At 33.7% G+C, this 25,351-nt stretch overlaps 1 protein-coding gene and 1 long non-coding RNA gene across 3 annotated transcripts in view; one reads left to right on the top strand and one right to left on the bottom strand.

Moving 5' to 3' along the window:
* Positions 1 to 25,351, bottom strand: part of LOC139493899 (uncharacterized) — a 426,642-nt gene that overhangs the window by 201,873 nt on the left and 199,418 nt on the right. The window lies entirely within an intron of this gene.
* Positions 1 to 25,351, top strand: part of LOC139493895 (uncharacterized) — a 92,535-nt gene that overhangs the window by 47,740 nt on the left and 19,444 nt on the right. For both annotated transcript variants that reach the window (XM_071282059.1, XM_071282060.1), the window contains one exon: positions 14,880 to 14,955. In XM_071282059.1, the coding sequence (XP_071138160.1) occupies positions 14,880 to 14,955 (76 nt within the window). The remainder of the gene's footprint in view (positions 1 to 14,879; positions 14,956 to 25,351) is intronic.

Here is a 25,351-nt window from a genome sequence, read left to right as displayed (position 1 = left end):
ACAGAAATCTCTCCAGCAATAAAATGAGTATCGTAAGGGTCAAACCTGTTTAAATACAAGATAAACTTATACTTTTTGATAAAATTGCAAAGCAAGTCACACATCACTATCAAAGAACCTAATCTACTCAGAAAGTGCATGTAACACTTCATAGTGGGGTCAAATTAACCTGGTCCCACTCTCTTATCATCTGCTGGATCACTGGTAGATGCCAAGTGTGAAAGATAACAAAGCCACCTTTTAATGTAATTGTCAGCGGGTTGAAACGTGGAAAAAATAATTATGGTAATGCTTACTATAAAAAATATACAACTGTTATAAAAAGATGAGTATTATTGGGCAGTATTGACACGAAAATGAAATAAATTTTCTTACCTTCTATATTTTTTAAACTTCAGTTGATTGATGAAAATGATGATATCCAAATTGTACCCATTGTTGACACCTTTCAAAACTTGCAATGCTGGACCAATAACTTGTTTCCAAAGCTAATTAGCTGATAAAAAAAGTGCATGTAACATTTGTTGACGCGAAAAGTTACATGCACTTGTCCATTTTCAAGCATATTTTATTTGCAGAAATAATCGGATTCTGTACAAAATGGGGTTTCTAATCGATAGACTGATCATTTTGCATTTGATTTTCATCTATTACAGTAGAACAATTCTTCAGGTATATTCTAAATATGACTTGGGGTTTTGCCACTGCAGAAATGTTACACTTTTTGTCTACAATTTTCCACTGCCGGCACATAATAAGGGCTGATTTCTTGTTGATTTTTTTAATTGGATCCATTTTTTTTGCATGTGGCAATAAAGATTAACCTACTTTGATATTTAAACAATGTTTATTCTCCATATTTGCATGATTTCTTTATTTTTTTATTGGATAAACACTATTGACCCTAAAATTTCATTAGCGAATTCCTGCCCATATACATCACATCATCTCCTTGTATGTGTCATCGATTTGGTATCTCCTAGGTATAAACATCACATTATCTCTTTGTAAGTGTTATCAGCTTGGTATCTCCTAGGTATATACATTACATCATCTCCTTGTGTGAGTCATCAGCGTGGTATCTCCTAGGTATATACATCACATCATGTCCTTGTATGTGTCATCAGCTTGCTGTCTCCTAGGTATAATATACAACACATCATGTCCTTGTAAGTGTCATCAACTTGGTATCTCCTAGGTATATACATCACATCATGTCCTTGTATGTGTCATCAGCTTGGTATCTCCTAGGTATATACATCACATCATCTCCTTGTATGTGTCATCAGCTTACTGTCTCCTAGGTATATACATCTCATGATCTCCTTGTATGTGCCATCAGCTTGCTATCTCCTAGGTATATACATCACATGATCTCCTTGTATGTGTCATCAGCTTGCTATCTCCTAGGTTTATACATCAGATCATGTCATTTTATGTGTCATCAGTTTGCTATCTCATAGGTATATACATCACATCATGTCCGTGTATGTGTAATCAGCTTGGTATCTCCTAGGTATATACATCACATCATCTCCTTGTATGTGTCATCGATTTGGTATCTCCTAGGTATAAACATCACATTATCTCTTTGTAAGTGTCATCAGCTTGGTATCTCCTAGGTAAATACATCACATCATCTCCTTGTTTGTGTCATCAGCGTGGTATCTCCTAGGTATATACATCACATCATGTCCTTGTATGTGTCATCCGCTTGCTGTCTCCTAGGTATAATATACATCACATCATGTCCTTGTAAGTGTCATCAACTTGGTATCTTCTAGGTATATACATCACATCATGTCCTTGTATGTGTCATCAGTTTGGTATCTCCTAGGTATATACATCACATCATCTCCTTGAATGTGTCATCAGCCTGGTATCTCCTAGGTATATACATCACATCATCTCCTTTTATGTGTCATCAGCTTGGTACCTCCTAGGTATATACATCACATCATCTCCTTGTATGTGTCATCAGCTTGCTGTCTCCTAGGTATAATATACAACACATCATGTCCTTGTAAGTGTCATCAACTTGGTATCTCCTAGGTATATACATCACATCATGTCCTTGTATGTGTCATCAGCTTGGTATCTCCTAGGTATATACATCACATCATCTCCTTGTATGTGTCATCAGCTTACTGTCTCCTAGGTATATACATCTCATGATCTCCTTGTATGTGCCATCAGCTTGCTATCTCCTAGGTATATACATCACATGATCTCCTTGTATGTGTCATCAGCTTGCTATCTCCTAGGTTTATACATCAGATCATGTCATTTTATGTGTCATCAGTTTGCTATCTCATAGGTATATACATCACATCATGTCCGTGTATGTGTAATCAGCTTGGTATCTCCTAGGTATATACATCACATCATCTCCTTGTATGTGTCATCGATTTGGTATCTCCTAGGTATAAACATCACATTATCTCTTTGTAAGTGTCATCAGCTTGGTATCTCCTAGGTAAATACATCACATCATCTCCTTGTTTGTGTCATCAGCGTGGTATCTCCTAGGTATATACATCACATCATGTCCTTGTATGTGTCATCCGCTTGCTGTCTCCTAGGTATAATATACATCACATCATGTCCTTGTAAGTGTCATCAACTTGGTATCTTCTAGGTATATACATCACATCATGTCCTTGTATGTGTCATCAGTTTGGTATCTCCTAGGTATATACATCACATCATCTCCTTGTATGTGTCATCAGCCTGGTATCTCCTAGGTATATACATCACATCATCTCCTTTTATGTGTCATCAGCTTGGTATCTCCTAGGTATATACATCACATCATCTCCTTTTATGTGTCATCAGCGTGGTATCTCCTAGGTATATACATTACATCATCTCCTTTTATGTGTCATCAGCGTGGTATCTCCTAGGTATATACATCACATCATCTCCTTTAATGTGTCATCAGCTTGGTATCTCCTAGGTATATACATCACATCATCTCCTTGTATGTGTCATTAGCTTGGTATCTCCTAGGTATATACATCACATCATCTCCTTTTTTGTGTAATCAGCTTGGTATCTCTTAGGTATATACATCACATCATGTCATGTTATGTGTCATCAGCTTGGCATCTCCTAGGTATATACCTTACATCATCTCCTTTTATGTGTCATCAGCTTGGTATCTCCTAGGTATATACATCACATCATCTCCTTGTATGTGTCATCAGCTTGGTATCTCCTAGGTATATACATCACATCATCTCCTTGTATGTGTCATCAGCTTGGTATCTCCTAGGTATATACATCACATCATCTCCTTGTATGTATATATAATGCATATTTCTGCGGAAAGGTTGATTTACATGTTTATGCAAATACACGTATGTAATATTAAATCATGTATTTAAACAAAAGCACATCTTTACAAAATGTTAAGTATGCTGTCAACCTGTGTATAGATTTTAAACCTTTAAATATGTAGCGGCAGGGATGATTCAAGGTGTTTTGAAATGGGTCCTACGGTGGGTAAGGTTGTCCTGCGAGAAAACGTTCTGTGCTGGTGATTCGGTCCTGACTGGTGCTGGTGATCATTGAAAAAATGTAAACTAAGACGAAAATGATGATTTTTGACGTTTTCTCTCACAAAAAATGGAAGGAAACAGTTAAGATTTTTCAATTTTGTTTTTAATGAGTTTATACGCAAACCATAAAAAAATTGACCCTCTAAACGGTTTCAGTAAGCGTAACACAAAAGTGCTCATTTTCAGAAAATCTAGAACTGGAAAAATTAAACAAAAATGCTCATAACGTCCGCTTTCTATACTCAAATCCAAAAGACAAAATTATTTTGTGAAAAACCCATGCAATTTAAGAATTTTTTGCATTTTCTCAGTTGATTTATGTCCTGCTACTGTGCTGTTGGGTCCTGTCATTGTGCTGGTGGGTCCTGGTACGGTGCTGGTGATTTTGGGTAAAACTTTTGTCATATTTGTAACAAATGTTACAAAATCAATAAAATTTGGCTAATAATTGTATTCAATCGGATCTGTGACTCCTATTTTTAGCTCACCTGACCTGAAAGGTCAAGTGAGCTTTTCTCATCACTTGGCGTCCGGCGTCCGTCGTCCTGCGTCCGTCGTCCGTCGTCCGTCGTCTGTAAACTTTTACAAAAATCTTCTCCTCTGAAACTACTGGGCCAAATTCTACCAAACTTGGCCACAATCATCCTTGGGGTATCTAGTTTAAAAAATGTGTGGCGTGACTCATCAAACCAACCAAGATGGCCGCCATGGCTAAAAATAGAACATAGGGGTAAAATGCAGTTTTTGGCTTATAACTCAAAAACCAAAGCATTTAGAGCAAATCTGACATGGGGTAAAATGGTTGATCAGGTGAAGATCTATCTGCCCTGAAATTTTCAGACGAATAGGACAACCTGTTGTTGGGTTGCTGCCTGTGAAATGGTTATTTTAAGGAAATTTTGCAGTTTTTGGTTATTATCTTGAATACTATTATAGATAGAGATAAACTGTAAACAGCAATAATGTTCAGCAAAGTAAGACCTACAAATAAGTCAACATGACCAAAATTGTCAGTTGACCCCTTAAGGAGTTATTGCCCTTTATAGTCAATTTTTAACAACTTTTTGTCATTTTTTGTAACTTTTCTAAAAATCTTCTTCTCCAAAACTACTTTGCCAAATTAAACAAACTTGGCCACAATTATCATTGTGGTTTATAGTTGTAAAAAATGTGTCCGATGACCCAGCCTACCAAACAAAATGGCCGACATGGCTAAAATTAGAACATAGTGGTAAAATGCAGTTATTGCTTTATATCTTTGAAACTAAGACATTTAGGGCAAATCTTTCAAGATTTAAATGTCCATCAGAATAAGATATATCCCCTCACAAATTTTGAGTTGAATCGGACAACCTGTTGTTTGGTTGCTGCCCTAAAATTGGTGATTTTAAGGAAATTTTGCAGTTTTTGGTTATTATCTTGAATACTATTATAGATAGAGATAAACTGTAAACAGCAATAATGTTCAGCAAAGTAAGATCTACAAATAAGTCAGCATGATCAAAATTGTTAGAGGACCCCTTAAGGAGTTATTGCCCTTTATAGTCAATATTGAACAACTTTTCGTCATTTTTGTAACTTGTATAAAAATCTTTTCTAAAACGACTTGGCCAAATTTAACCAAACTTGGCTACAATCATAATACTAGGGTATCTATTTAAAAAAAAAGTGTCTAATGACCCCGCCTACCAACGAAGATGGCCGACATCAGTAAACACATTAACAGGTGAGCGACACAGGCTCTTGAGAGCCTCTAGTTACTTTAGTGGCTGTTTTATAAGTGTTTTAAAATAATAGTAACTTATATTACACAAATGAGCAACATCTTCCGTCCAATAGAAGATGAAAATGTATCTAATTAGAATAGTTTCATATAAGATATTAAACGTCTTTGAATTGATGATTCTTTACATAATATATTAACGTAAATAATATGTTAACTTAAACAGTTTTAAAAGGTGCTTACAGTAAAGCAACATTTATAAGAGGGGGTCGTTTATTGACATTAAGGTTTGACTGGTTTATTCAGGTAAATATGCGTTCCACACACCGCTCGCAACTCCATCAAACCAACCCCTCCTCCTTTCCTCATTCATTGGTACAGTGGTGTAACAGCACATCAATTTATCACATAAAACAATAACATTAAGACATAAATTATTGAACAACGCATACTCGCAGCTACTATGAAAGCTAATTCAAAGCCGCTTTTTCAACTAATACCGGTAGATAAACCAAGTTATCTTAGATAAAAATCTCAATCGTACCGATCATAAAGTTCATATTTTTATGTTTAAATTAAACAAACTAAAGAGGTTGAAACTTGTACTTTTGCATTTTCATTTATTTGTTGTAACAAGAATATTTGTGCTGAATGGAAACTGTGTTGGTCAAAATCTCGTATTGGTTATAAATGTTGTTGTACCAAGTTTCGTTATCTGATCTGAATTTTCTAAAAAGTGCAAGGGAGATAGACATTTTTTTTGTTATTAAGGACACCAAGTCAATACATGTAGCTCACACCGCCCCTCGCCACAGGTGAGCTTATAGCGAAACGGGTTGAGAACCAGTTATTTCAAATCAGTTTTGTAAAATTTGTAGATTTGTATTGTTACAGCGGATGACAGTGAGGGCATTCCGGTGTATTGATTTAGCCTAGATTACCATTACGTAACTTTCGTTTTAGGTTTTTAACCGATCTATGAACATGATCAATACAGATATATCATCAACTTTCCTTAGCGCTTTTCTTTAATGAATACTCATCGAATACTTTTTAAATAAGATAAATATTAATAACATTAAAATGTTTTGTTATATGTATATACATATAAGAAAAAAAAACCAATAATATCTATGCACACGCATGGGGAAGAATATCTCAAGAACGTTTGCAATCTCAAGGAACTATAACTCTGCATGGATGATTAAACATATATTGCGGGAAAATACGAATGCCTACTCAAATCCATTCTAAAAATCGAATTATTTCAGTAGAGTGTCCAATATGCACTTGTACTGCACTATTATTTATATAGAAGACGAGAATGATATACAAATACATGAACATTAAATATACATGTAGCTGTAATAAACAAGTATGAATATATAATAAATAACAATAAACAAGAGTATACTGAGTTGTATCACTACAATATAATAGTCATTATTCCCTGTCAGTAATTTATTATCAATTCACAAATTTGTCCCAGCAAAAGAAATTATATCTGTAAACAAACCTTACTTTCAGGTATAGAGATGTGATGTTTTTCTGAGACAAGTCTTTATCATTATATCGATCGGACAGCTGTCATCCGATGTTCAGTACATCAGTACTTTGATTTTCAACTGTTATGGCTTTTAAAAGTTAAATGTAGGTGTATAAGTTAGGGATTTTTTTTGCATCTTATATACTTTTATAATTATCACTCAATTGGTAGTATGAAGCTACAAGATAATTTAATTTTTGAAGTTAAAAGCACATTTAACAAAACCGATTTCTGTAGGTGCAAACAAGTATAAATTCAACTGAAAAAAAAACGTACAAGAAAAGATAAAATATTGATTTTAATTTGCATATCTGACCTTCCTTTCCCATCCAGCAACAGCTCTTTTTTTTGGGGAGGGGGAGGGTGGGCTGGGGAGTAAAAATGGGCATTTATTTTATGGCATTCTACTTCCAAGGCGTGTTTGAGTTGATTGTTTTGTCCTGAAAGCACATAAATAAAAAACAAATAAAAAACAAATGTTTGATATATCTGGCTTAACTTTCGATTTAAAAATATATATATATACAAAGGATACATGTTAATGGTATAGTACTAAGAATTCACTGTATCAAAAAATGAAATAAATGCGTGAAGTGAAATATCCCAGTAAAGAGTCATTACTACAAAGAAGGTATGTTTGGAACACAAAACTTAAAAGCCTTGTGATATTACCAATATTTAAATAAGTATTTTTTAGTCAGGCATTTTTCCGTTCACTCGTTTTTCACTCAATTTCAATTAAAATTAAGGCATTTTTTTTTATTTTTATTCATGAAATATATTTAATGTATAAGTACCGGGCCACGTCCACTTTTATTATTTGTCCATCTGATGAGTTAAGCCTTTTTCAACTGATTTTTATAGTTCGTTCTTATGTTGTACTGTTATACCACTGTCCCAGGTTAGGGGAGGGTTGGGTTCCGCTAACATGTTTAACCCCGACACATTATTTCTGTATGTGCCTGTCCCAAGTCAGGAGCCTGTAATTCGGTGGTTGTCGTTTGTTTATGTGTTACATTTTGATTTTCGTTCATTTTTTTTTACATAAATAAGGCCGTTAGTTTTCTCGTTTTAATTGTTTTTCATTGTCTTATCGGGGCCTTTTATAGCTGACTATGCGGTATGGGCTTTTGCTCCTTGTTGAAGGCCGTACGGTGACCTATAGTTGTTAATGTCTGTGTCATTTAGGTCTTTTGTGGATATAAATATAGAAAAGTAGGACACATCATTCAGCCTCCTTAATTCTTTATCAAAAATCTTCGACAACAGACTTTCTTTTGGAATTATAACATACACAACTTAAAAAATCTTATTTCTGTTAGTGTTATCTAGGTTATATCGTCTTCATTCTCTGACAAATGCAGACCTCCCTCTTACACCCCCCCCCCCCCCCCCCCAAAAAAAACAACCTTAAAAAAACGTAAAAAAACGCAATACTATAATAGACTAGTCACCCTTTCAGTCAGCACTAACTTGTTTACAAAGAAATCTGATTGTAGCTGCTGAAGACACATGATTCTTACGCACAGTAACAAGGCTGGGTTTCATTTGCTTGAATACAAAGAAAAGTATCTACAGTATCATACAAATTTGTCAGAGAAACAATATTCAGGATGTTTAGATTACACTGAATTTATTATCCAAACTCACCAAAGAAGTGTTCAGGCTCACCTGAGTCTGATCGTATGCCTTGATCAACTTTGTTTGTTTTTGATTCGTACAAAACAGGTTAAATCCCAAAGCATTTTAGACCCGGTCCAAGTCAGGCGACTCTTGGATTTGTAAGTCTTGTATGTCTGTTTTCAGATTTTGTTTATAATTTCAGTACATTAAAATGTTGATAACCGATAACAGCTGTTTAATTCATTTATAGAGAAAAACAGAAAACAGTCATTTAAAAAAATATGGGTTCTTTTTTTTCATAATTGCAGTAAACAGATTCACAATAATGTCAATGTTAAGAAAACAGATAATAGCTAATTAGTCAATTACAGTTAAGCATCAATGATCTTGAATATTTGCCACTTTTGACTAAAATATAAAGCCACAGAACCAGGACATAGGAGCACAGAACCAGGACCGTTTTTCTTATAACCAGCACAGCGTCAGGACAATTTCGTTTAACGAACTTGCACGACTTTTGCAATAAAACATTGTTGTAATATACTTTGCATGGTACTTATGACGTATCAGAGAAAAATTAAGCAACAAAACAGTCGTTTTATTGTCGTTCTGATACAATGTAAACAAACCCACCAGCACAGAATCAGGTCCCACCAGCACCCGTCAGGACCGAATCACCAGCACAGAACGTTCTCGCGCAGGACAACCTTACCCACCGTGGGTCCCTTGAACATCAAATTTGGAAGTTTTATTCTAATTGGGAATTTGTTAAGCATAAAATCTAAGACAAAATAACATTATTTTCCTGTAAAAACAGAAAATGTATATATTATTAAGTTTAACCTGTACACTGATGTTCATGTACGTTGTAACATTTTGAATAATTCTGGATATACTACTGTTATTACATGAATATCATTGAACATTGCACTAGTCTATCATCTTAGCTTTAGTTACCTAGGCCTATTACAAAAACATATATTTCAGTTAACATAAACCACTGAAAAAAATCATTCAACGGGTATTTTTTTCAACAGCAGGTCATCTCTATAAATTTACCTTGATTCAAATGAATTTCAAATTGAACTGGTCAATTGTCGAATTCAGAAAAGCAATTACAAAAGTTCATATACTTAATTGATAAGATATTTAAAGCATTGGATATGGCAAACCGTTCTCCTCAAAACTATGTTTAAACCCTTTCTTAGAAAAAAATACACACTGAGATTTAAAAACCTAAAATAACACACTGAGAAATCGAAAATACACACTGAGATTTAAAAAAAAAACACACACAAACTGAGAATTCAAAATTACACACTGAGATTTTAAAAAGACACACTGAGATGAAATAAATTGAAAAACACACCCTGAGAATTGTTAATTACACACTGCGATTTCAAAAATACACACTACGATTAATATGAAAATTACTAATGAATATTCATTAGATGAATAATTCAACAGAACTGAATAATGATAATGACATGCGATTCCTTCAACCAACATTCGTAATAAATTTCAAGACTTAACATCCCTCATATTCATAAGTTTGTTGCCTATAATTCAGATCATTACTACCAGTGTATCAGGATTTTTTTTACTTAACACCTTTTAAGCATGGATTCCTTGTTAAAAGTCTTCCAACTGTTACCCTGATTTCGCAAGGTAATCTTTTATATTTTTGTTACGTTTATATGCTATGATAGACACTTGAGTAAACATTTCACTGCATTCTTTGTTTTTTATTTGGCAGATTGTTCCAATGTTTTCTTATAATTTTAATAAAGTTTTTCACCATTTGGTTATATTTTGTAATAAGAGTAAGTGGGTATTTTTCTTGTTCTTGTATTTCTTAAGTTTTTTTTATAAATAATTTGGAACCAAATCAAAGGACTAACGAGTTCTGTCCCCTAGTTGTTTTTAGCGTGTAATAGATTCAGATAAAGTATGCTAATTAGATATGTGCGCATAAAAAGTGCGCCCAAATCTCAGTGTTATTTTAAATTCTCATTGTGTAATTTCAAATTCTCAGTGTGTGTTTTCAGTTTATTTATTCTCAGTGTGTCTTTTTGAAATCTCAGTGTGTGTTTTTCGTTTTTGTAATCTCAGTGCGTCTTTATGAAATCTCAGTGTGTAATTTTTAATTCTTTGTTGTAATTTTTAATTCTCAGTGTGTGTTTTGAAGTTTTTAAATCTCAGTGTGCTTTGTTGTAATTCTCAGTGTGTAAATTTTTTGAAAAATGGTTTAAACATAGCTTTCACGAGAACGGCTTGCCATAATTAAACCAGTGTTCTTTAAAATTATTTGAATCATCTTCAAAACTTTTGAAATAGTTCCATAATGATGACATCGTATTTCATAAATGGTGTATCATCAACATTATTTTCAAAAAACGCTTAGGAAATAATTTCTTTTACAAAACAAGTTCTTTTACAAAACAAGTTTTCATCATTTTATATAATCAGCTCTGCTGGGCGATCTGCTTTTACGAGATCGGCGCCCATTTAACTTTATCCATCAATGTTATATCAAAATTTGAATTTTCTCTCTGCCGAGGTTTGCTTTGACACCCATTTTTATCAACCTGCTGGGCGATCTGCTTTTACAAGATCAAATACTCCTATAACATATCAATCAATTGAATAAGAATGTTTTTGATATAATTAAATCGTTGTTAATAAAATGCGATCATAAACAGTAAACATGTTATACTTATCCGGATTTAAAACGTTTTGATAACAAACTATGAAAAATTATAGATTGCCTTAATTGGTGACAGAAACTTTTCCGGAAATATCGATTTTTATTTTATTTTCCTGAATTGGGAATTCATTTTCATTTACATTTTTTGGGGGTCGCTGGCTGATTTAATGGCCGCTCAGCGGCCCTAAACTATACAGTGGAATCATCCCTGAGCGGGTAGACAAATTTAGCTACCTACATAGATAAAACCTCTATGAAATTAGTAAACTCAGTATCGTTAACTTTCCTGCAAAACCTCTTTAAATAACATACAAAACAAATAAATCACATACTCATTTATAGGCACTGGCTACGATTACATGGAAATGTTACAGTAATAAAAATAGTATTGTTACATAGGAGACTAAATGCCGGAATGCAAAGACGGATAAGGAACCGATAAATTACGAATGTAACAATAATTACTGAGGCTACGGTTACATTGTGTTATTGTTATATGAAAAACAGCAATATACAATGGGTCTATTAAAATGTACTATATAATAAAAACTAAAGAGGTTTATTTTATATTTACAATACATACAATTATTAAATATAAATTCTTTAATTATTTATTTGCAATGACATTTTCTACATATCCAGTAAGTGGTTTTTGGAGCATTTCTAAGTCCGACACATTTTTGGTGAAACCACTCCAAGCAGCCATCACACACCAGTGATGCCGCACTTTGAACGTCAGTATCACATACTGTACAGTTCCATTCTGCGATATCCCTTTTTGATGATAATGCAACCTTTAATGTTTGCCATGCTTCCAGTGTGAAATACTTTTTCACTCGAGCAATGTTTATGTTCTCATCTAATATTTTGGTTGGAAGCATGTGATGTAGTTTTATGTCATCTTTCAGTATGGTCACATTGCCGTCCATTATGGATGTTACAGTAAAGTTTATCTCGGATTTCAGTATCCATCTTAGCATAGCTTAAAAAAACAATAAATTATAAAAATGCAAGTCAAAAGTTCATCAAGTACTAATAAATAGTGAATCATTTTACATTTTTTAAACTGACAATGCCATGGCTAAAAAGTAAAAAGGCAAACAGACAAATAAAGACTGAGAAACACGAACCCTATCAAAAACTTGGGGTATATCAACTGTCCATTTAAAAAAAAAGTTATTTACCTTCTTCTTTTTCCTTTGATCGTCTTTTAAGAAACAGCATGACTCTCTTCGTTCTTCTGGGCAATCCAACGACGGTAGTTTCTGCACCTTTTGGTCTTCCTCGGCGTATCATTTTAAGGGGGGAGCTTATAGGAAGGTTCTGTCAGTAGTGCCAAAGGCGAAAATATAGTCCAATGGTTTTTGTTGAGAACTTGGGCAACAAAACTATACAAGATTTAAGTTTAATGATTGCTGTTTTTCATTTAACAATAACGCAATGTAACCGTAGCCTCAGTAATTATTGTTACATGCGTAATTAATCGGTTCCTTATCCGCCTTTGCATTCCGGCATTTAGTCTGTCGTCGTCCGGCGTCCGTCGTCCGTCGTCCGTCGTCCGGCGTCGTTAACTTTTACATAAATCTTCTCCTCTGAAACTGCTGGGTCAAATTAAACCAAACTTGGCCACAATCATCATTGGGGTATCTAGTTTGAAAATTGTGTCCGGTGACCCGCCCAACCAACCAAGATGGCCGCCATGGCTAAAAATAGAACATAGGGGTAATTGCAGTTTTTGGCTTATAACTCAAAAACCAAAGCATTTAGGGCAAATATGACATGTGGTAAAATTGTTAATCAGGTCAAGATCTATCTGCCCTGAAATTTTCAGATGAATAGGACAACAAATTGTTGGGTTGCTGCCCCTGAATTAGTAATTTTAAGGAAATCTTGCTGTTTTTTGGTTATTATCTTGAGTATTATTATAGATAGAGATAAACTGTAAACAACAATAATGTTCAGCAAAGTAAGATTTACAAATAAGTCAACATGATCGAAATGGTCAGTTGACCCGTTTAGGAGTTATTGCCCTTTATAGTCAATTTTTTACCATTTTTCGTAAATCTTAGTTATGTTTTACAAAAATCTTCTCCTCTGAAACGGCAGGGCCAAATTAAACCAAACTTGGCCACAATCATCATTGGGGTATCTAGTTTAAAAATTGTGTCCGGTGACCCGCCCAACCAACCAAGGTGGCCGTCATGGCTAAAAATAGAACATTGGGGTAAAATGCAGTTTTTGGCTTATAACTCAATGACCAAAGCATTTAGAGCAAATCTGACGATGTTAAATTGTTCATCAGGTAAAGATCTATCTGCCCTGAAATTTTCAGATGAATTAGACAACCCATTGTTGGGTCGCTGCCCCTCAATTGGTAATTTTAAGAAATTTTACTGTTTTTGGTTATTATCTTGAATATTATTATAGATAGAGATAAACTGTAAACAGCAATAATGTTCAGCAAAGTAAGATGTACAAATAAGTCAACATGACCAAAATGGTCAGTTGACCCGTTTAGGAGTTATTGCTCTTTATAGTCAATTCTTAACCATTTTTCGTAAATCTTGGTAATCTTTTACAAAAATCTTCTCTGAAACAACTGGGCCAAATTTAACCAAACTTGGCCACAACTATCATTGAGGTATTTAGGTTAAAAAATGTTTTGCCTGACTGCTAACCAACCAAGATGGCCGCCACAGCTAATAATATAGAACATAGGGGTAAAATGCAGTTTTTGGCTTATAACTCAAAAACCAAAGCATTTAGAGCAAATCTCACATTTGGTGTTAAATTGTGCATCAGGTAAAGATCTATCTGCCCTGAAATTTTCAGATGAATCGGACAACCCATTGATGGGTTGCTGCCCCTGAATTAGTAATTTTAAGGAAATTTTGCTGTTTTTGGTTATTATCTTGAATATTATTATAGATAGAGATAAACTGTAAACAGTAATGTTCAGCAAAGTAAGATTTACAAATAAGTCAACATGACCGAAATGGTCAGTTGACCCATTTAGGAGTTATTGCCCTTTATAGTCAATTTTTAACCATTTTTCGTAAATCTTAGTAATGTTTTACAAAAATCTTCTCCTCTGAAACTACTGGGCCAAGTTAATTATAGATAGAGATAATTGTAAGCAGCTAGAATGTTCAGTAAATTAAGATGTACAAACACATCACCATCACCAAAACACAATTTTGTCATGAATCAATCTGCGTCCTTTGTTTAAAATTCACATAGACCAAGGTGAGCGACACAGGCTCTTTAGAGCCTCTAGTTATTATTGTTACATTTCCATGTAACCGTAGCCAGTACCTAAATTTTACTCTAGTGAGATATGGCATAGTGGTAAAGATGTCAGACCACTAATTCCAATTTCCAAAAAATTTAGAATGCTGTGACATTTGAAAAAAAAAATGTTGGAATAGGTAGGGATTTTGAATTGGTGGTCTGACACCTTTAAAGCAAAATCGGTGAATCACAAAAATCAGAAAACAATTGATTTTTTTTCTTAACTAATCAAGTCAAATAAAGGTAGCCACATTACATGCATTACACCACATATTGCCAGATTGGAGCCTAAAACCTGAAAACCTGAATATTGTCGACTCTCTTTGTCTCGAAGTCAGCCGGACCAGAGAAATATTTCGAGATACATGTAGTTCGACCCCAACTTTTCACATAGAGCATGATAGTTTATAGCATACTTTTTTTTTGTAGACTGTCATGTCAAAGACATCCACAGAAGTAACTCCTGACACCCATTTACAGGAACCTGCAGCACCAGTAGTTGAAGGTAATCATCTAATGTTAATTATTCAGATACCAGCTGAAATGATTTATATTGACTTGTTTCTAATATATGGAAACCTTGATATCTGCTTATAATGTTATTATGAAAAATGATGAAAACAACTAACAAATTGATGGGAAAAGTAAAGTAGGCTATTGATGAAGATTGATTGATTACAGATCACATTAATTTTAAAATCATTCTCATCTAATTTATACTTTCCTCGACGTGTTGAATATATTTTTTATAATCATTCTAACTACTTCCTCTCGCAAGGCATGTGACATCAATATCATTCTTACTTGTTCCCCTCACAAGGCATGTGAAGTCAATATCATTCTAACTTGTTCCCTTCACAAGGCATGTGACTTCAATATCATTCTTACTTGTTCCCCTCACAAGGCATGTGACGTCAATATCATTCTTACTTGTTCACCTCACAAGGCATGTGACGTCAATATCATTCTTACTTGTTCACCTCACAAGGCATGTGACGTCAATATCATTCTTACTTGTTCACCTCACAAGGCATGTGACGTCAATATCATTTTTACTTGTTCCTCTCACAAGGCATGTGACGTCAATATCATTCTTATGTGTTCCATCACAAGGCATGTGACTTCAATATCATTCTTACTTGTTCCCCTCACAAGGCATTTGACGTCAATATCATTCTTACTTGTTCCCCTCACAATGCATATAACATCAATATCATCCTTACTTTTACCCCTCACAAGGCATGTGACGTCAATATCATTCTTACTTGTTCCCCTCACAAGGCATGTGACGTCAATATCATTCTTACTTGTTCCCCTCACAAGGCATATAACATCAATATCATCCTTACTTTTACCCCTCACAAGGCATGTGACGTCAATATCATTCTTACTTGTTCCTCACACAAGTCATGTGACGTCAATATCATTCTCACTTGTTCCCCTCACAAGTCATGTGACGTCAATATCATTCTTACTTGTTCCCCTCACAAGGCATGTGACGTCAATATCATTCTTACTTGTTCCCCTCACAAGGCATATAACATCAATATCATCCTTACTTTTACCCCTCACAAGGCATGTGACCTCAATATCATTCTCACTTGTTCCTCACACAAGGCATGTGACGTCAATATCATTCCTACTTGTTCCTCACGCTAGGCATGTGACGTCAGTATCTTTCTCACTTGTTACCCTCACAAGGCATGTGACATCAATATCATTATAACATGTATAAGACCCCAAAAATTTTTTGGGATTGTATAATGGTATGATGTCATTGTCTGTATCGTCATCGTCTGACGACACATTTGTTTCCGGATAATAAATTTAGTTTAAGTTAATAGATCTTCATGAATTTTTTATAGAAGGTTCAATACCACAAAAAGAAGGTTGGGATTGATTTTGGGGATGATGATCCCAACCGATTAAGAATTAGGGGCTCAAAAGTGGCACAAAACAAGCATTTTTCAAGTTTCAAGACAATAACTTTGCGTAATTGTATGGATCTCTCGAAATTGTACCACAATGTACCATATAACAAAGGGGAGGCTGGAATAAAGTTTTGGGTTAATTGCCCAAAATATGAAGGAATAAGGGGCCAAAAAGAAGCTTGTTTTTAGTTTCCAAACAATCATGACAATAACTTGTGTTCAAGTGTATGGATCTCTCTGAAATTGTACTACAAGGTTCAATGATGCAATGGAAAGCATGAGATTGAGTTTAAGGGTTATTGCTCCAAGGATGGTTCTAAAAGTTGGGGGGGATTTTTTGTTTATCGTTTCAAGAAGAAATCTTTTTTGTTTTTTGTTTCAAGAAGAAATCTTCAATTGCACAGTATTGTGCAATATATTTGTTAGATAATTGACCACATCAATTTTGTGAGAAAAACCTATATTATGTCAAACACTGGATCACAATCCAAATTCAGACAGAATCGAGCTTGAATATGTTGACCAAATTTGCCCCAACTATTCAGGGTTCAACCACTGGAGTCGTAAAAAGCTGCGCCCTGCGGAGCACCTGGTTCTAACTTGTTCCTCTCACAAGTCATGTGAAGTCAATATCATTCTTACTTGTTCCCCTCACAAGGCATGTGACATCAATATCATTCTTACTTGTTCCCCTCACATGTCATGTGACGTAACTATCATTCTTACTTGTTACCCTCATAAGGCATGTGACATCAATATCATTTTCACTTGTTCCTCACACAAGGCATGTGACGTCACTATCATTCTTACTTGTTCCTCTTACAAGGCATGTGACGGTACTATCATTCTCACTTGTTCCTCACACAAGCCATGTGACGTCACTATCATTCTTACTTGTTCCTCTTACAAGGCATGTGACAGTACTATCATTCTCACTTGTTCCTCACACAAGGCATGTGGTATCAATATTATTCTTACTTGTTCCCCTCACAAGGCATGTGACGGTACTATCATTCTTACTTGTTCCCCTCACAAGGCATGTGACGTCAATATCATTCTCACTTGTTCCCCTCACAAGGCATGTGGTATCAATATTATTCTTACTTGTTCCTCACACAAGGCATGTGGTATCAATATCATTCTCACTTGTTCCTCACACAAGGCATGTGGTGTCAATATCATTCTTACTTGTTCCTCTCACAAGTCATGTGACGGTACTATCATTCTTACTTGTTCCTCACACAAGGCATGTGACGTCAATATCATTCTCACTTGTTCCCCTCACAAGGCATATAACATCAATATCATCCTTACTTTTACCCCTCACAAGGCATGTGACGTCAATATCATTCTTACTTGTTCCTCTCACAAGGCATGTGACGTCAATATCATTCCTACTTGTTCCCCACGCTAGGCATGTGACGTCAATATCTTTCTTACTTGTTCCCCTCACAAGGCATGTGACGTCAATATCATTCTTACTTGTTCCCCTCACAAGGCATATGACATCAATATCATTCTTGCTTGTTCCCCTCACAAGTCATGTGGTGTCAATATCATTCTAACTTGTTCCTCTTACATAGCATGTGACGGTACTATCATTCTCACTTGTTCCCCTCACAAGGATAAATGCAATAAATAGTCAAATTTTTACCTTTTCTATATATATAGGGATTGGGTAATAAAGGTTAAAGAGTTATGCTACTTACATTTGCAAGATAAACTACTACATGTACAGTTTTTGTAAACTGCAACATTTCAAATTCAATAGACCATGACTAAAGGGGCAGACCCAAATAATCGCCCTGGAAATGAAATATGCCAATGCCTATACAACTGCATACCAGATACCATTGACCTACAACAAGTGTTTACCCACAAACTGACCTAACCATAGAATAATACAAGTAAAGTAAGCAAAAGTTTAAATGTCAATAGTACATGAGTAAGGGGGCAGACCAAACAATCTCCATGTAAATAACATGAGGTAATGCTTATACAACTACACTATCAAATATAATGGACCTATCACTTATGTTTCACCATAAACTATACCTAATCACAAATTAATGCAATGTTGACGACGCTGCCAAATTGAAAGAAGTTTTAATGTTATTTAAATTTGAATAATTTTTTGATTTAATTACATGTAAATTCAAATAAATTTCTTGTTTATGACTTATTTAAACTAGAACTTCCATCAAATTTAATGCAATTTAAAGTCAATAAAATTCTGTATAGCTGATGTACTTACAAAACAATAGTGCAAATGAAAAATAAAGAAAAGGCAGAATTTGTCTTGGAAAAGGGATGTAGGAGATTTATTTTTACTTTAACCCAAATATCTGGTTTGGAAATATCTAATTAAATAAAAAACAAAAATTAGGCAAAATAGGAAATTTCAATGATTATAACTTTGTAGCTACTGAACACATAAAATTGATCCTCCAACTTTTCTGATCCATATTTACAAACTATAAGAGTTGAAAGGCATGGATTGCTGCTCTGTTTATTTACAGTAAAATAGTATTTGTGGTTCCAAATGGCAATGTGCAAATGTATAATTTGTCAGTAACATTGAAGACTGTATTTTTAAGATGAAACTTAAACTGTAATTCAAAGAATACACTTCATTCATTTGCAAAGCTCAATACTATTTTGTAAGTATGCCCTTACCTATATGTAAAGAATGGCAATGCATCTGAATTTATAAAAATATTAATTAATAATATCCCTTGCTAGCGTTATTCATTGTTATTTGTCAATTTTAAAACTTTAAAAAAACAACAATAAAAACACATAACATTATTTACATGATTAACATAATTGTTAAATTCAAAAACAATCGAACATTAATTAAAATGTTATGGGATTTCATTCCAAATGCTGTATGTAAGAATAAAATATAAGGTGTAATGTAATATATTAAATATGTACAATTGAATAAAATAGCACACAAATAAACTTTTATCAACAAATTTATGTAATGTCAAGCAAAAATTATCAATATTGAATGTACTTGGACAATTCAAGAAAATGATAAGTTTATATGTTTATAAATATATTTGGTGTATTTACTGTCTCCTGATTATTTAAAAGTTTAGTTTTATTTTCAATGTTTACAAATTTTATGGCGACACACCCACTCTGACGTTGTGTATTAATACGTCAACATATGTGTACATTGTTATTTATAATATATATAAGTAATATAAAAAGTTCTTTGAGCCTTATTTTTGATAGAAATTTATTTATAATGAATGGCAATAACTTATTTTGATTTTATTGAACTATAAAATTAATTTTCAACTATTCACATTTTACATAATCCTCTTGGCAGTCTAGAAAATGACTTTAGTTTATCCATGTAAGATTTAAAAATCTTCTGACAGTCAACATGGTCAAACCCGAAGTCTTGTGATCAGGCGAGTACTGTATAAATTTTCCTGTGATCATTTTTAGTCCTCCTACAAAATACAACTACTTCCGTTTTAGATAATTTGCACAAAACAGTGAAGGATAAATCTAAAGAGTCTCAAATGATTCATGTAGAATCTAGGGAGAGAATGACCCTATGAACTATGAACCAACCAATCACAAGCGGTTTTGAGTTTTCCTGCTTTAAACCGGTTGTTGTTGTATTTTGTAGGAGGACTTAAACAATAACATGAAAATTTATTGACAAATCTTGTGTACTGGGGGTAAGGGGTACTCTAAGGGTAAATACAATGCATATCATCTGAGAGATAAACTTTTCATGAATCGAATGGTGTATGGAACAAAAAATTTGAGACTGAATTGACAGAGAAATAAGAGTTTTAAGCGGAGAGGTGAAAAAAGTAGTTGGGTACCTTCTCGTAAATATACGTGGATAGTGGGTCTTCCAATTAATAGAAACAAGTGCCTGTGGTTTGATGCGTGCACAACAGTGACGTCTAGCTGATTTGGCGCGATCACTGTCTTACAAAAGACGAGTTTGAATATTGTACGGTGTTTTACTTGGTGGAATGTCAATACACTCACAGTTACAGTTATTCTTTACTTGCTTCCACAATAATTGTTGCAAGGTATTCTTTGAATTTCTCGGCAGTTATAGTTCTCTTCAGACATGCTTTTTTTTAGAAATTCGTCTGGTTGAATAGCGTAAATCAGCCCCTCAACTTCTTTTTACATAAATACTAACTTTGGCTTCAACGCCTTGTTCGTCCTTGTCTGGAGAACTTGTTGTAGTTCCAGTTTAGCAAGCATTTTGGAGACTTATCCATCCACTCTTAACTTGTAATCTCTGGTGATAAATTTTGCCGTTTGACATGTTTTTATACGACCGCAAATTTTGAAAAAATTTTCGTCGTATATTGCTATCACGTTGGCGTCAGCGTCGTTGTCGTCGTCGTCGTCCGGCGTCCGAATACTTTTAGTTTTCGCACTCTAACTTTAGTAAAAGTGAATGGAAATCTATGAAATTTTAACACAAGGTTTATGACCACAAAAGGAAGGTTGGGATTGATTTTGGGAGTTTTGGTCCCAACATTTTAGGAATTAGGGGCCAAAAAGGGCCCAAATAAGCATTTTCTTGGTTTTCGCACTATAACTTTAGTTTAAGTTAATAGAAATCTATGAAATTTTGACACAAGGTTTATGACCACAAAAGAACGGTTGGGATTGATTTTGGGAGTTTTGGTCTCAACAGTTTAGGAATTAGGGGCCAAAAAAGGGCCCAAATAAGCATTATTCTTGGTTTTCGCACAATAACATTAGTTTAAGTAAATAGAAATCAATGAAATTTAAACACAATGTTAATGACCACAAAAGGAAGGTTGGTATTGATTTTGGGAGTTTAGGTCCCAACTGTTTAGGAATTAGGGGCCAAAAAGGGACCCAAATAAGCATTTTTCTTGGTTTTCGCACCATAACGTTAGTATAAGTAAATAGAAATCTATGAAATTTAAACACAAGGTTTATGACCATAAAAGAAAGGTTGGGTTTGATTTTGGGAGTTTTGGTTCCAACATAATAAGGGGCCCAAAGGGTCCAAAATTAAACTTTTGTTTGATTTCATCAAAATTGAATAATTGGGGTTCTTTGATATGCTGAATCTAACTGTCATGACTGTGTATGTAGATTCTTAACTTTTGGTCCCGTTTTCAAATTGGTCTACATTAAGGTCCAAAGGGTCCAAAATTAAACTTAGTTTGATTTTGACAAAAAATGAATCAGTTAGGTTCTTTGATATGCTGAATCTAAAAATGTACTTAGATTCTTGATTATTGGCCCAGTTTTCAAGTTGGTCCAAATCGGGGTCCAAAATTAAACTTTGTTTGATTTCATCAAAAATTGAATAAATGGGGTTCTTTGATATACCAAATCTAACTGTGTATGTAGATTCTTCATTTTTGGTCCTGTTTTCAAATTGGTCTACACTAAAGTCCAAAGGGTCCAAAATTAAACTTAGTCTGATTTTAACAAAAATTGAAATCTTGAAGTTCTTTGATATGCTGAATTCAAAAATGTACTTAGATTTTTTATTATGGGCCCAGTTTTCAAGTTGGTCCAAATCAGGATCTAAAATTATTATATTAAGTATTGTGCAATAGCAAGTCTTTTCAATTGCACAGTATTGCGCAATGGCAAGAAATATCTAATTGCACAATATTGTGAAATATCAAAAAAAAAATTAATTAGAGTTATCTTTCTTTGTCCAGAATAGTAAGCAAGAAATATCTAATTGCAAAATATTGTGCAATAGCAAGATTTTTTTTTTAATTGGAGTTATCTTTCTTTGTCCAGAATCAACTTAAATCTTTGTTATATACAATATACAATGTATATTCACTTTTTACTACCAACTGATAAATTAAAATAATCTTTACCATTCAGTGATAACAAGCAGTTTTTTTACATCTTAATATTTTATGATGTATTTAAATGAGTAGTTATTGTTGCAAACTCCATTAGAAATTTTAATTGAGATTAGTTTTGGAATAAGGGAAAGGGGGATGTGATTAAAAAAATTGGGTTCAATTTTTCTCATTTGAAATTTCATAAATAAAAAAGAAAATTTCTTCAAACATTTTTTTGAGAGGATTAATATTCAACAGCATAGTGAATTGCTCTAAGAGAAACAAAAATTTTAAGTTCATTAGAACACATTCATTCTGTGTCAGAAACCTATGCTGTGTCAACTATTTAATCACAATCCAAATTTAGAGCTGAATCCAGCTTGAATGTTGTGTCCATACTTGCCCTAACCGTTCAGGGTTCAACCTCTGCGGTCGTATAAAGCTACGCCCTGCGGAGCATCTGGTTTTATTTTGTTACCGGGTAGGGGTCTCATACTATGGCTCCATATTATATTATGAGATCATTTCCTAAAGGTCTAGTTCATTATCCAATCTGACACAAATTTCAATAACTGGAATGCCACCCAAGTTGAATATATGGTGACCCGCTATAACAGCATATTTACTTGGAATTGTGTTTAATACCATGATGGTTCAATGGCATAAACTTAAATGAAGACAGAAATTTGACATGAAAGATTGTGGATAAGTGTAAAATAAAAACAAAACTAGCTTACTATGATAAATGGTTAAAGAATGAATATCAAATTATATGGGTCATGGGCAGAGTTATAAAATATCAATATGGCAGAGAAGTGGTTTCAAGTTTCATATAAAGGGACCTGACTTACATGAAATAAAAAATCAAAGGAGTATCCCTATTTGTCTAATCTTCAAGGTGAAATAAAACAAGTATAACAATATTATGCTATTGTGTAAATCTACAGAAATAGAATTGCTTCAAGTAACAGAAATTACTATGTCACTAGTAACTTATTTAATGTTATGTGGGTAATTAGTCCTATAACATATGACCTCGGGAGCATTATTTCAAAAACTATTTCTATTTACTGTTCTGATAAAAAAAGATAATACTATCAATGTGTCACACTTCGCATTCAAAATTAAAAAAACTTTAAAATTGATTAAGAATGCGAAGTCATATGTTATAGGACTATTGTGGGGTATGAGAGCCTTATTGTTACAACTCTTCATAACCATTTGGTTTGAAAGGATACTAGTAGTCTGTATTCTTAATTTAGAAAAATGTAATTGCAAGAAAAAAATACACATTACTTAAAATACTTTAGATCATTCAGGTAGTCTTTATTGAGTATGTACAAAAGATTAGCCAGTAGTCATTGGATAGTGTAGATCATTTAAATAGTCTTGACCTATTTATTAGTACAAAAGAACATCTAGTTATCATTGGATATTGTACATCAATCCAGTATTCTTGACCTATTTATTCGTACAAAAAAAAAAGCAGCCAGTAGTCATTGGTTACTGTAGATCATTCAGGTAGTCTTGACCTATTTATTTGTACAAAAAGAAACCAGCCAGTAGTCATTGGATACTGTAGATCATTCAGGTAGTCTTGATTGTTAACCTGTTCATTTGTATTAAAAAAAACGTCAGTTGTCAACTTCACTTCACACACACATTTACGAATATCAATTATATGCTTACGAGATATGTTGCAATGTTAAACTTATACGGGGTGTGAACATCAAGACTTTCATAAAAAAATATCCCAATATTGGAGGCAGTGGCGTCATTTTTCCTCAGAGCTTTCAGCTCTTTGATTAAGTTGATCATTATCTTCATTAACAATTATCCTGACCAAATTCTTTAACCAAAACTTGAACCTGAAGCAGAACAGATGAAAAGATAAACAAACAAAAGCATGGATCATTAAACATGCAGCCCCTCTACTATTGTAGGCTGGCATTACAATTTATTACAACTATCACATTTTGTGATTTATTCATGCACATTTAAAAAAAATTATTGATTTGTATCAGTTTAGTTTTTCAATTATATTTAAAATCTAACTCCTACTATCATTGTTTGGTCTTATTGTGTAGAATATTTACAACTTTTATCATTTGACTTGTGATCCACACAGGGGTTCAGGCTTATATTTTGGCGAGTGTTTGATGTGTCTATGGACCACAATGGAGGTCTAAATTTAAGAAGCACTCCCTTTTTTCCCCAAGAGAGATTGTTATTGGAATAACTCATTATTGATTTTGCTGTCTTTATCAATTTCAATATAAATCACAATATTAGGTACAGCTATTTTGTTTTCTTTTGACATATAAGAAGTATTTGTAAATTATTAAGTACAATCTGACAGCTGTATACAATATAACCAACAAAAAAATCTGAAACTGGATTACTGCCCTTTTAGCTAATTCTACTTAATACACAATTATTTTGATTTTTTGTTATTGTTTTTTTAGTAAACTTTAGTAACATGAGTATGAATTCAATCCCCCATGACTCTATTCATGCTATTTGTTAGATGTCTCTACTCTCATTGGCAATCACACGTAATCTCCTTATAAATTTATTTTCGAAGGCCTCAACTAACAGTATTTTCCATAAAATATATAAAACAATAAAAAGCTAGCACAATCATGAATTGTGGTCGTATATTGGTATCACGTCGTCGTCGTCCGAAACATTTGGTTTCCTGACAATAACTTTAGTATTAGTGAATAGAAATCTATAAAATATAAAAAAAACAAGGTTTATAACTGTTCCAAACCATATCAGTATTTGGACCGCACGCCTACGGTCTGGACCGTATACGTATACTTGTACGGTCCGACCATACACGTATGGTTGGACCGTATGAGTATATAAGCGTATGGTCAAGTACGAGCTGACCATACATGTGATTTGATCATTTGGGTTATATTTAAACAATTTATCACAATCTTTTTTTTTTTGGTTTACAAATTGTTATTATTACAATTAGATGGATAAACTGAACAGAAGAACAATTGAAATAAAACATTTGTTTAATTGTAAATCTGAATTCTATTTTGGTACACTCGCCCAAGGTGACACTTGCTACAACAATTGTAATATTTTTTACATTTGAAAATGTACATGTTTGCAG

The sequence above is a fragment of the Mytilus edulis genome, chromosome 11 (assembly GCF_963676685.1).
Source record: "Mytilus edulis chromosome 11, xbMytEdul2.2, whole genome shotgun sequence".
Classification (NCBI taxonomy): domain Eukaryota; kingdom Metazoa; phylum Mollusca; class Bivalvia; order Mytilida; family Mytilidae; genus Mytilus; species Mytilus edulis.
This window is presented reverse-complemented; position numbering and strand designations above follow the sequence as displayed.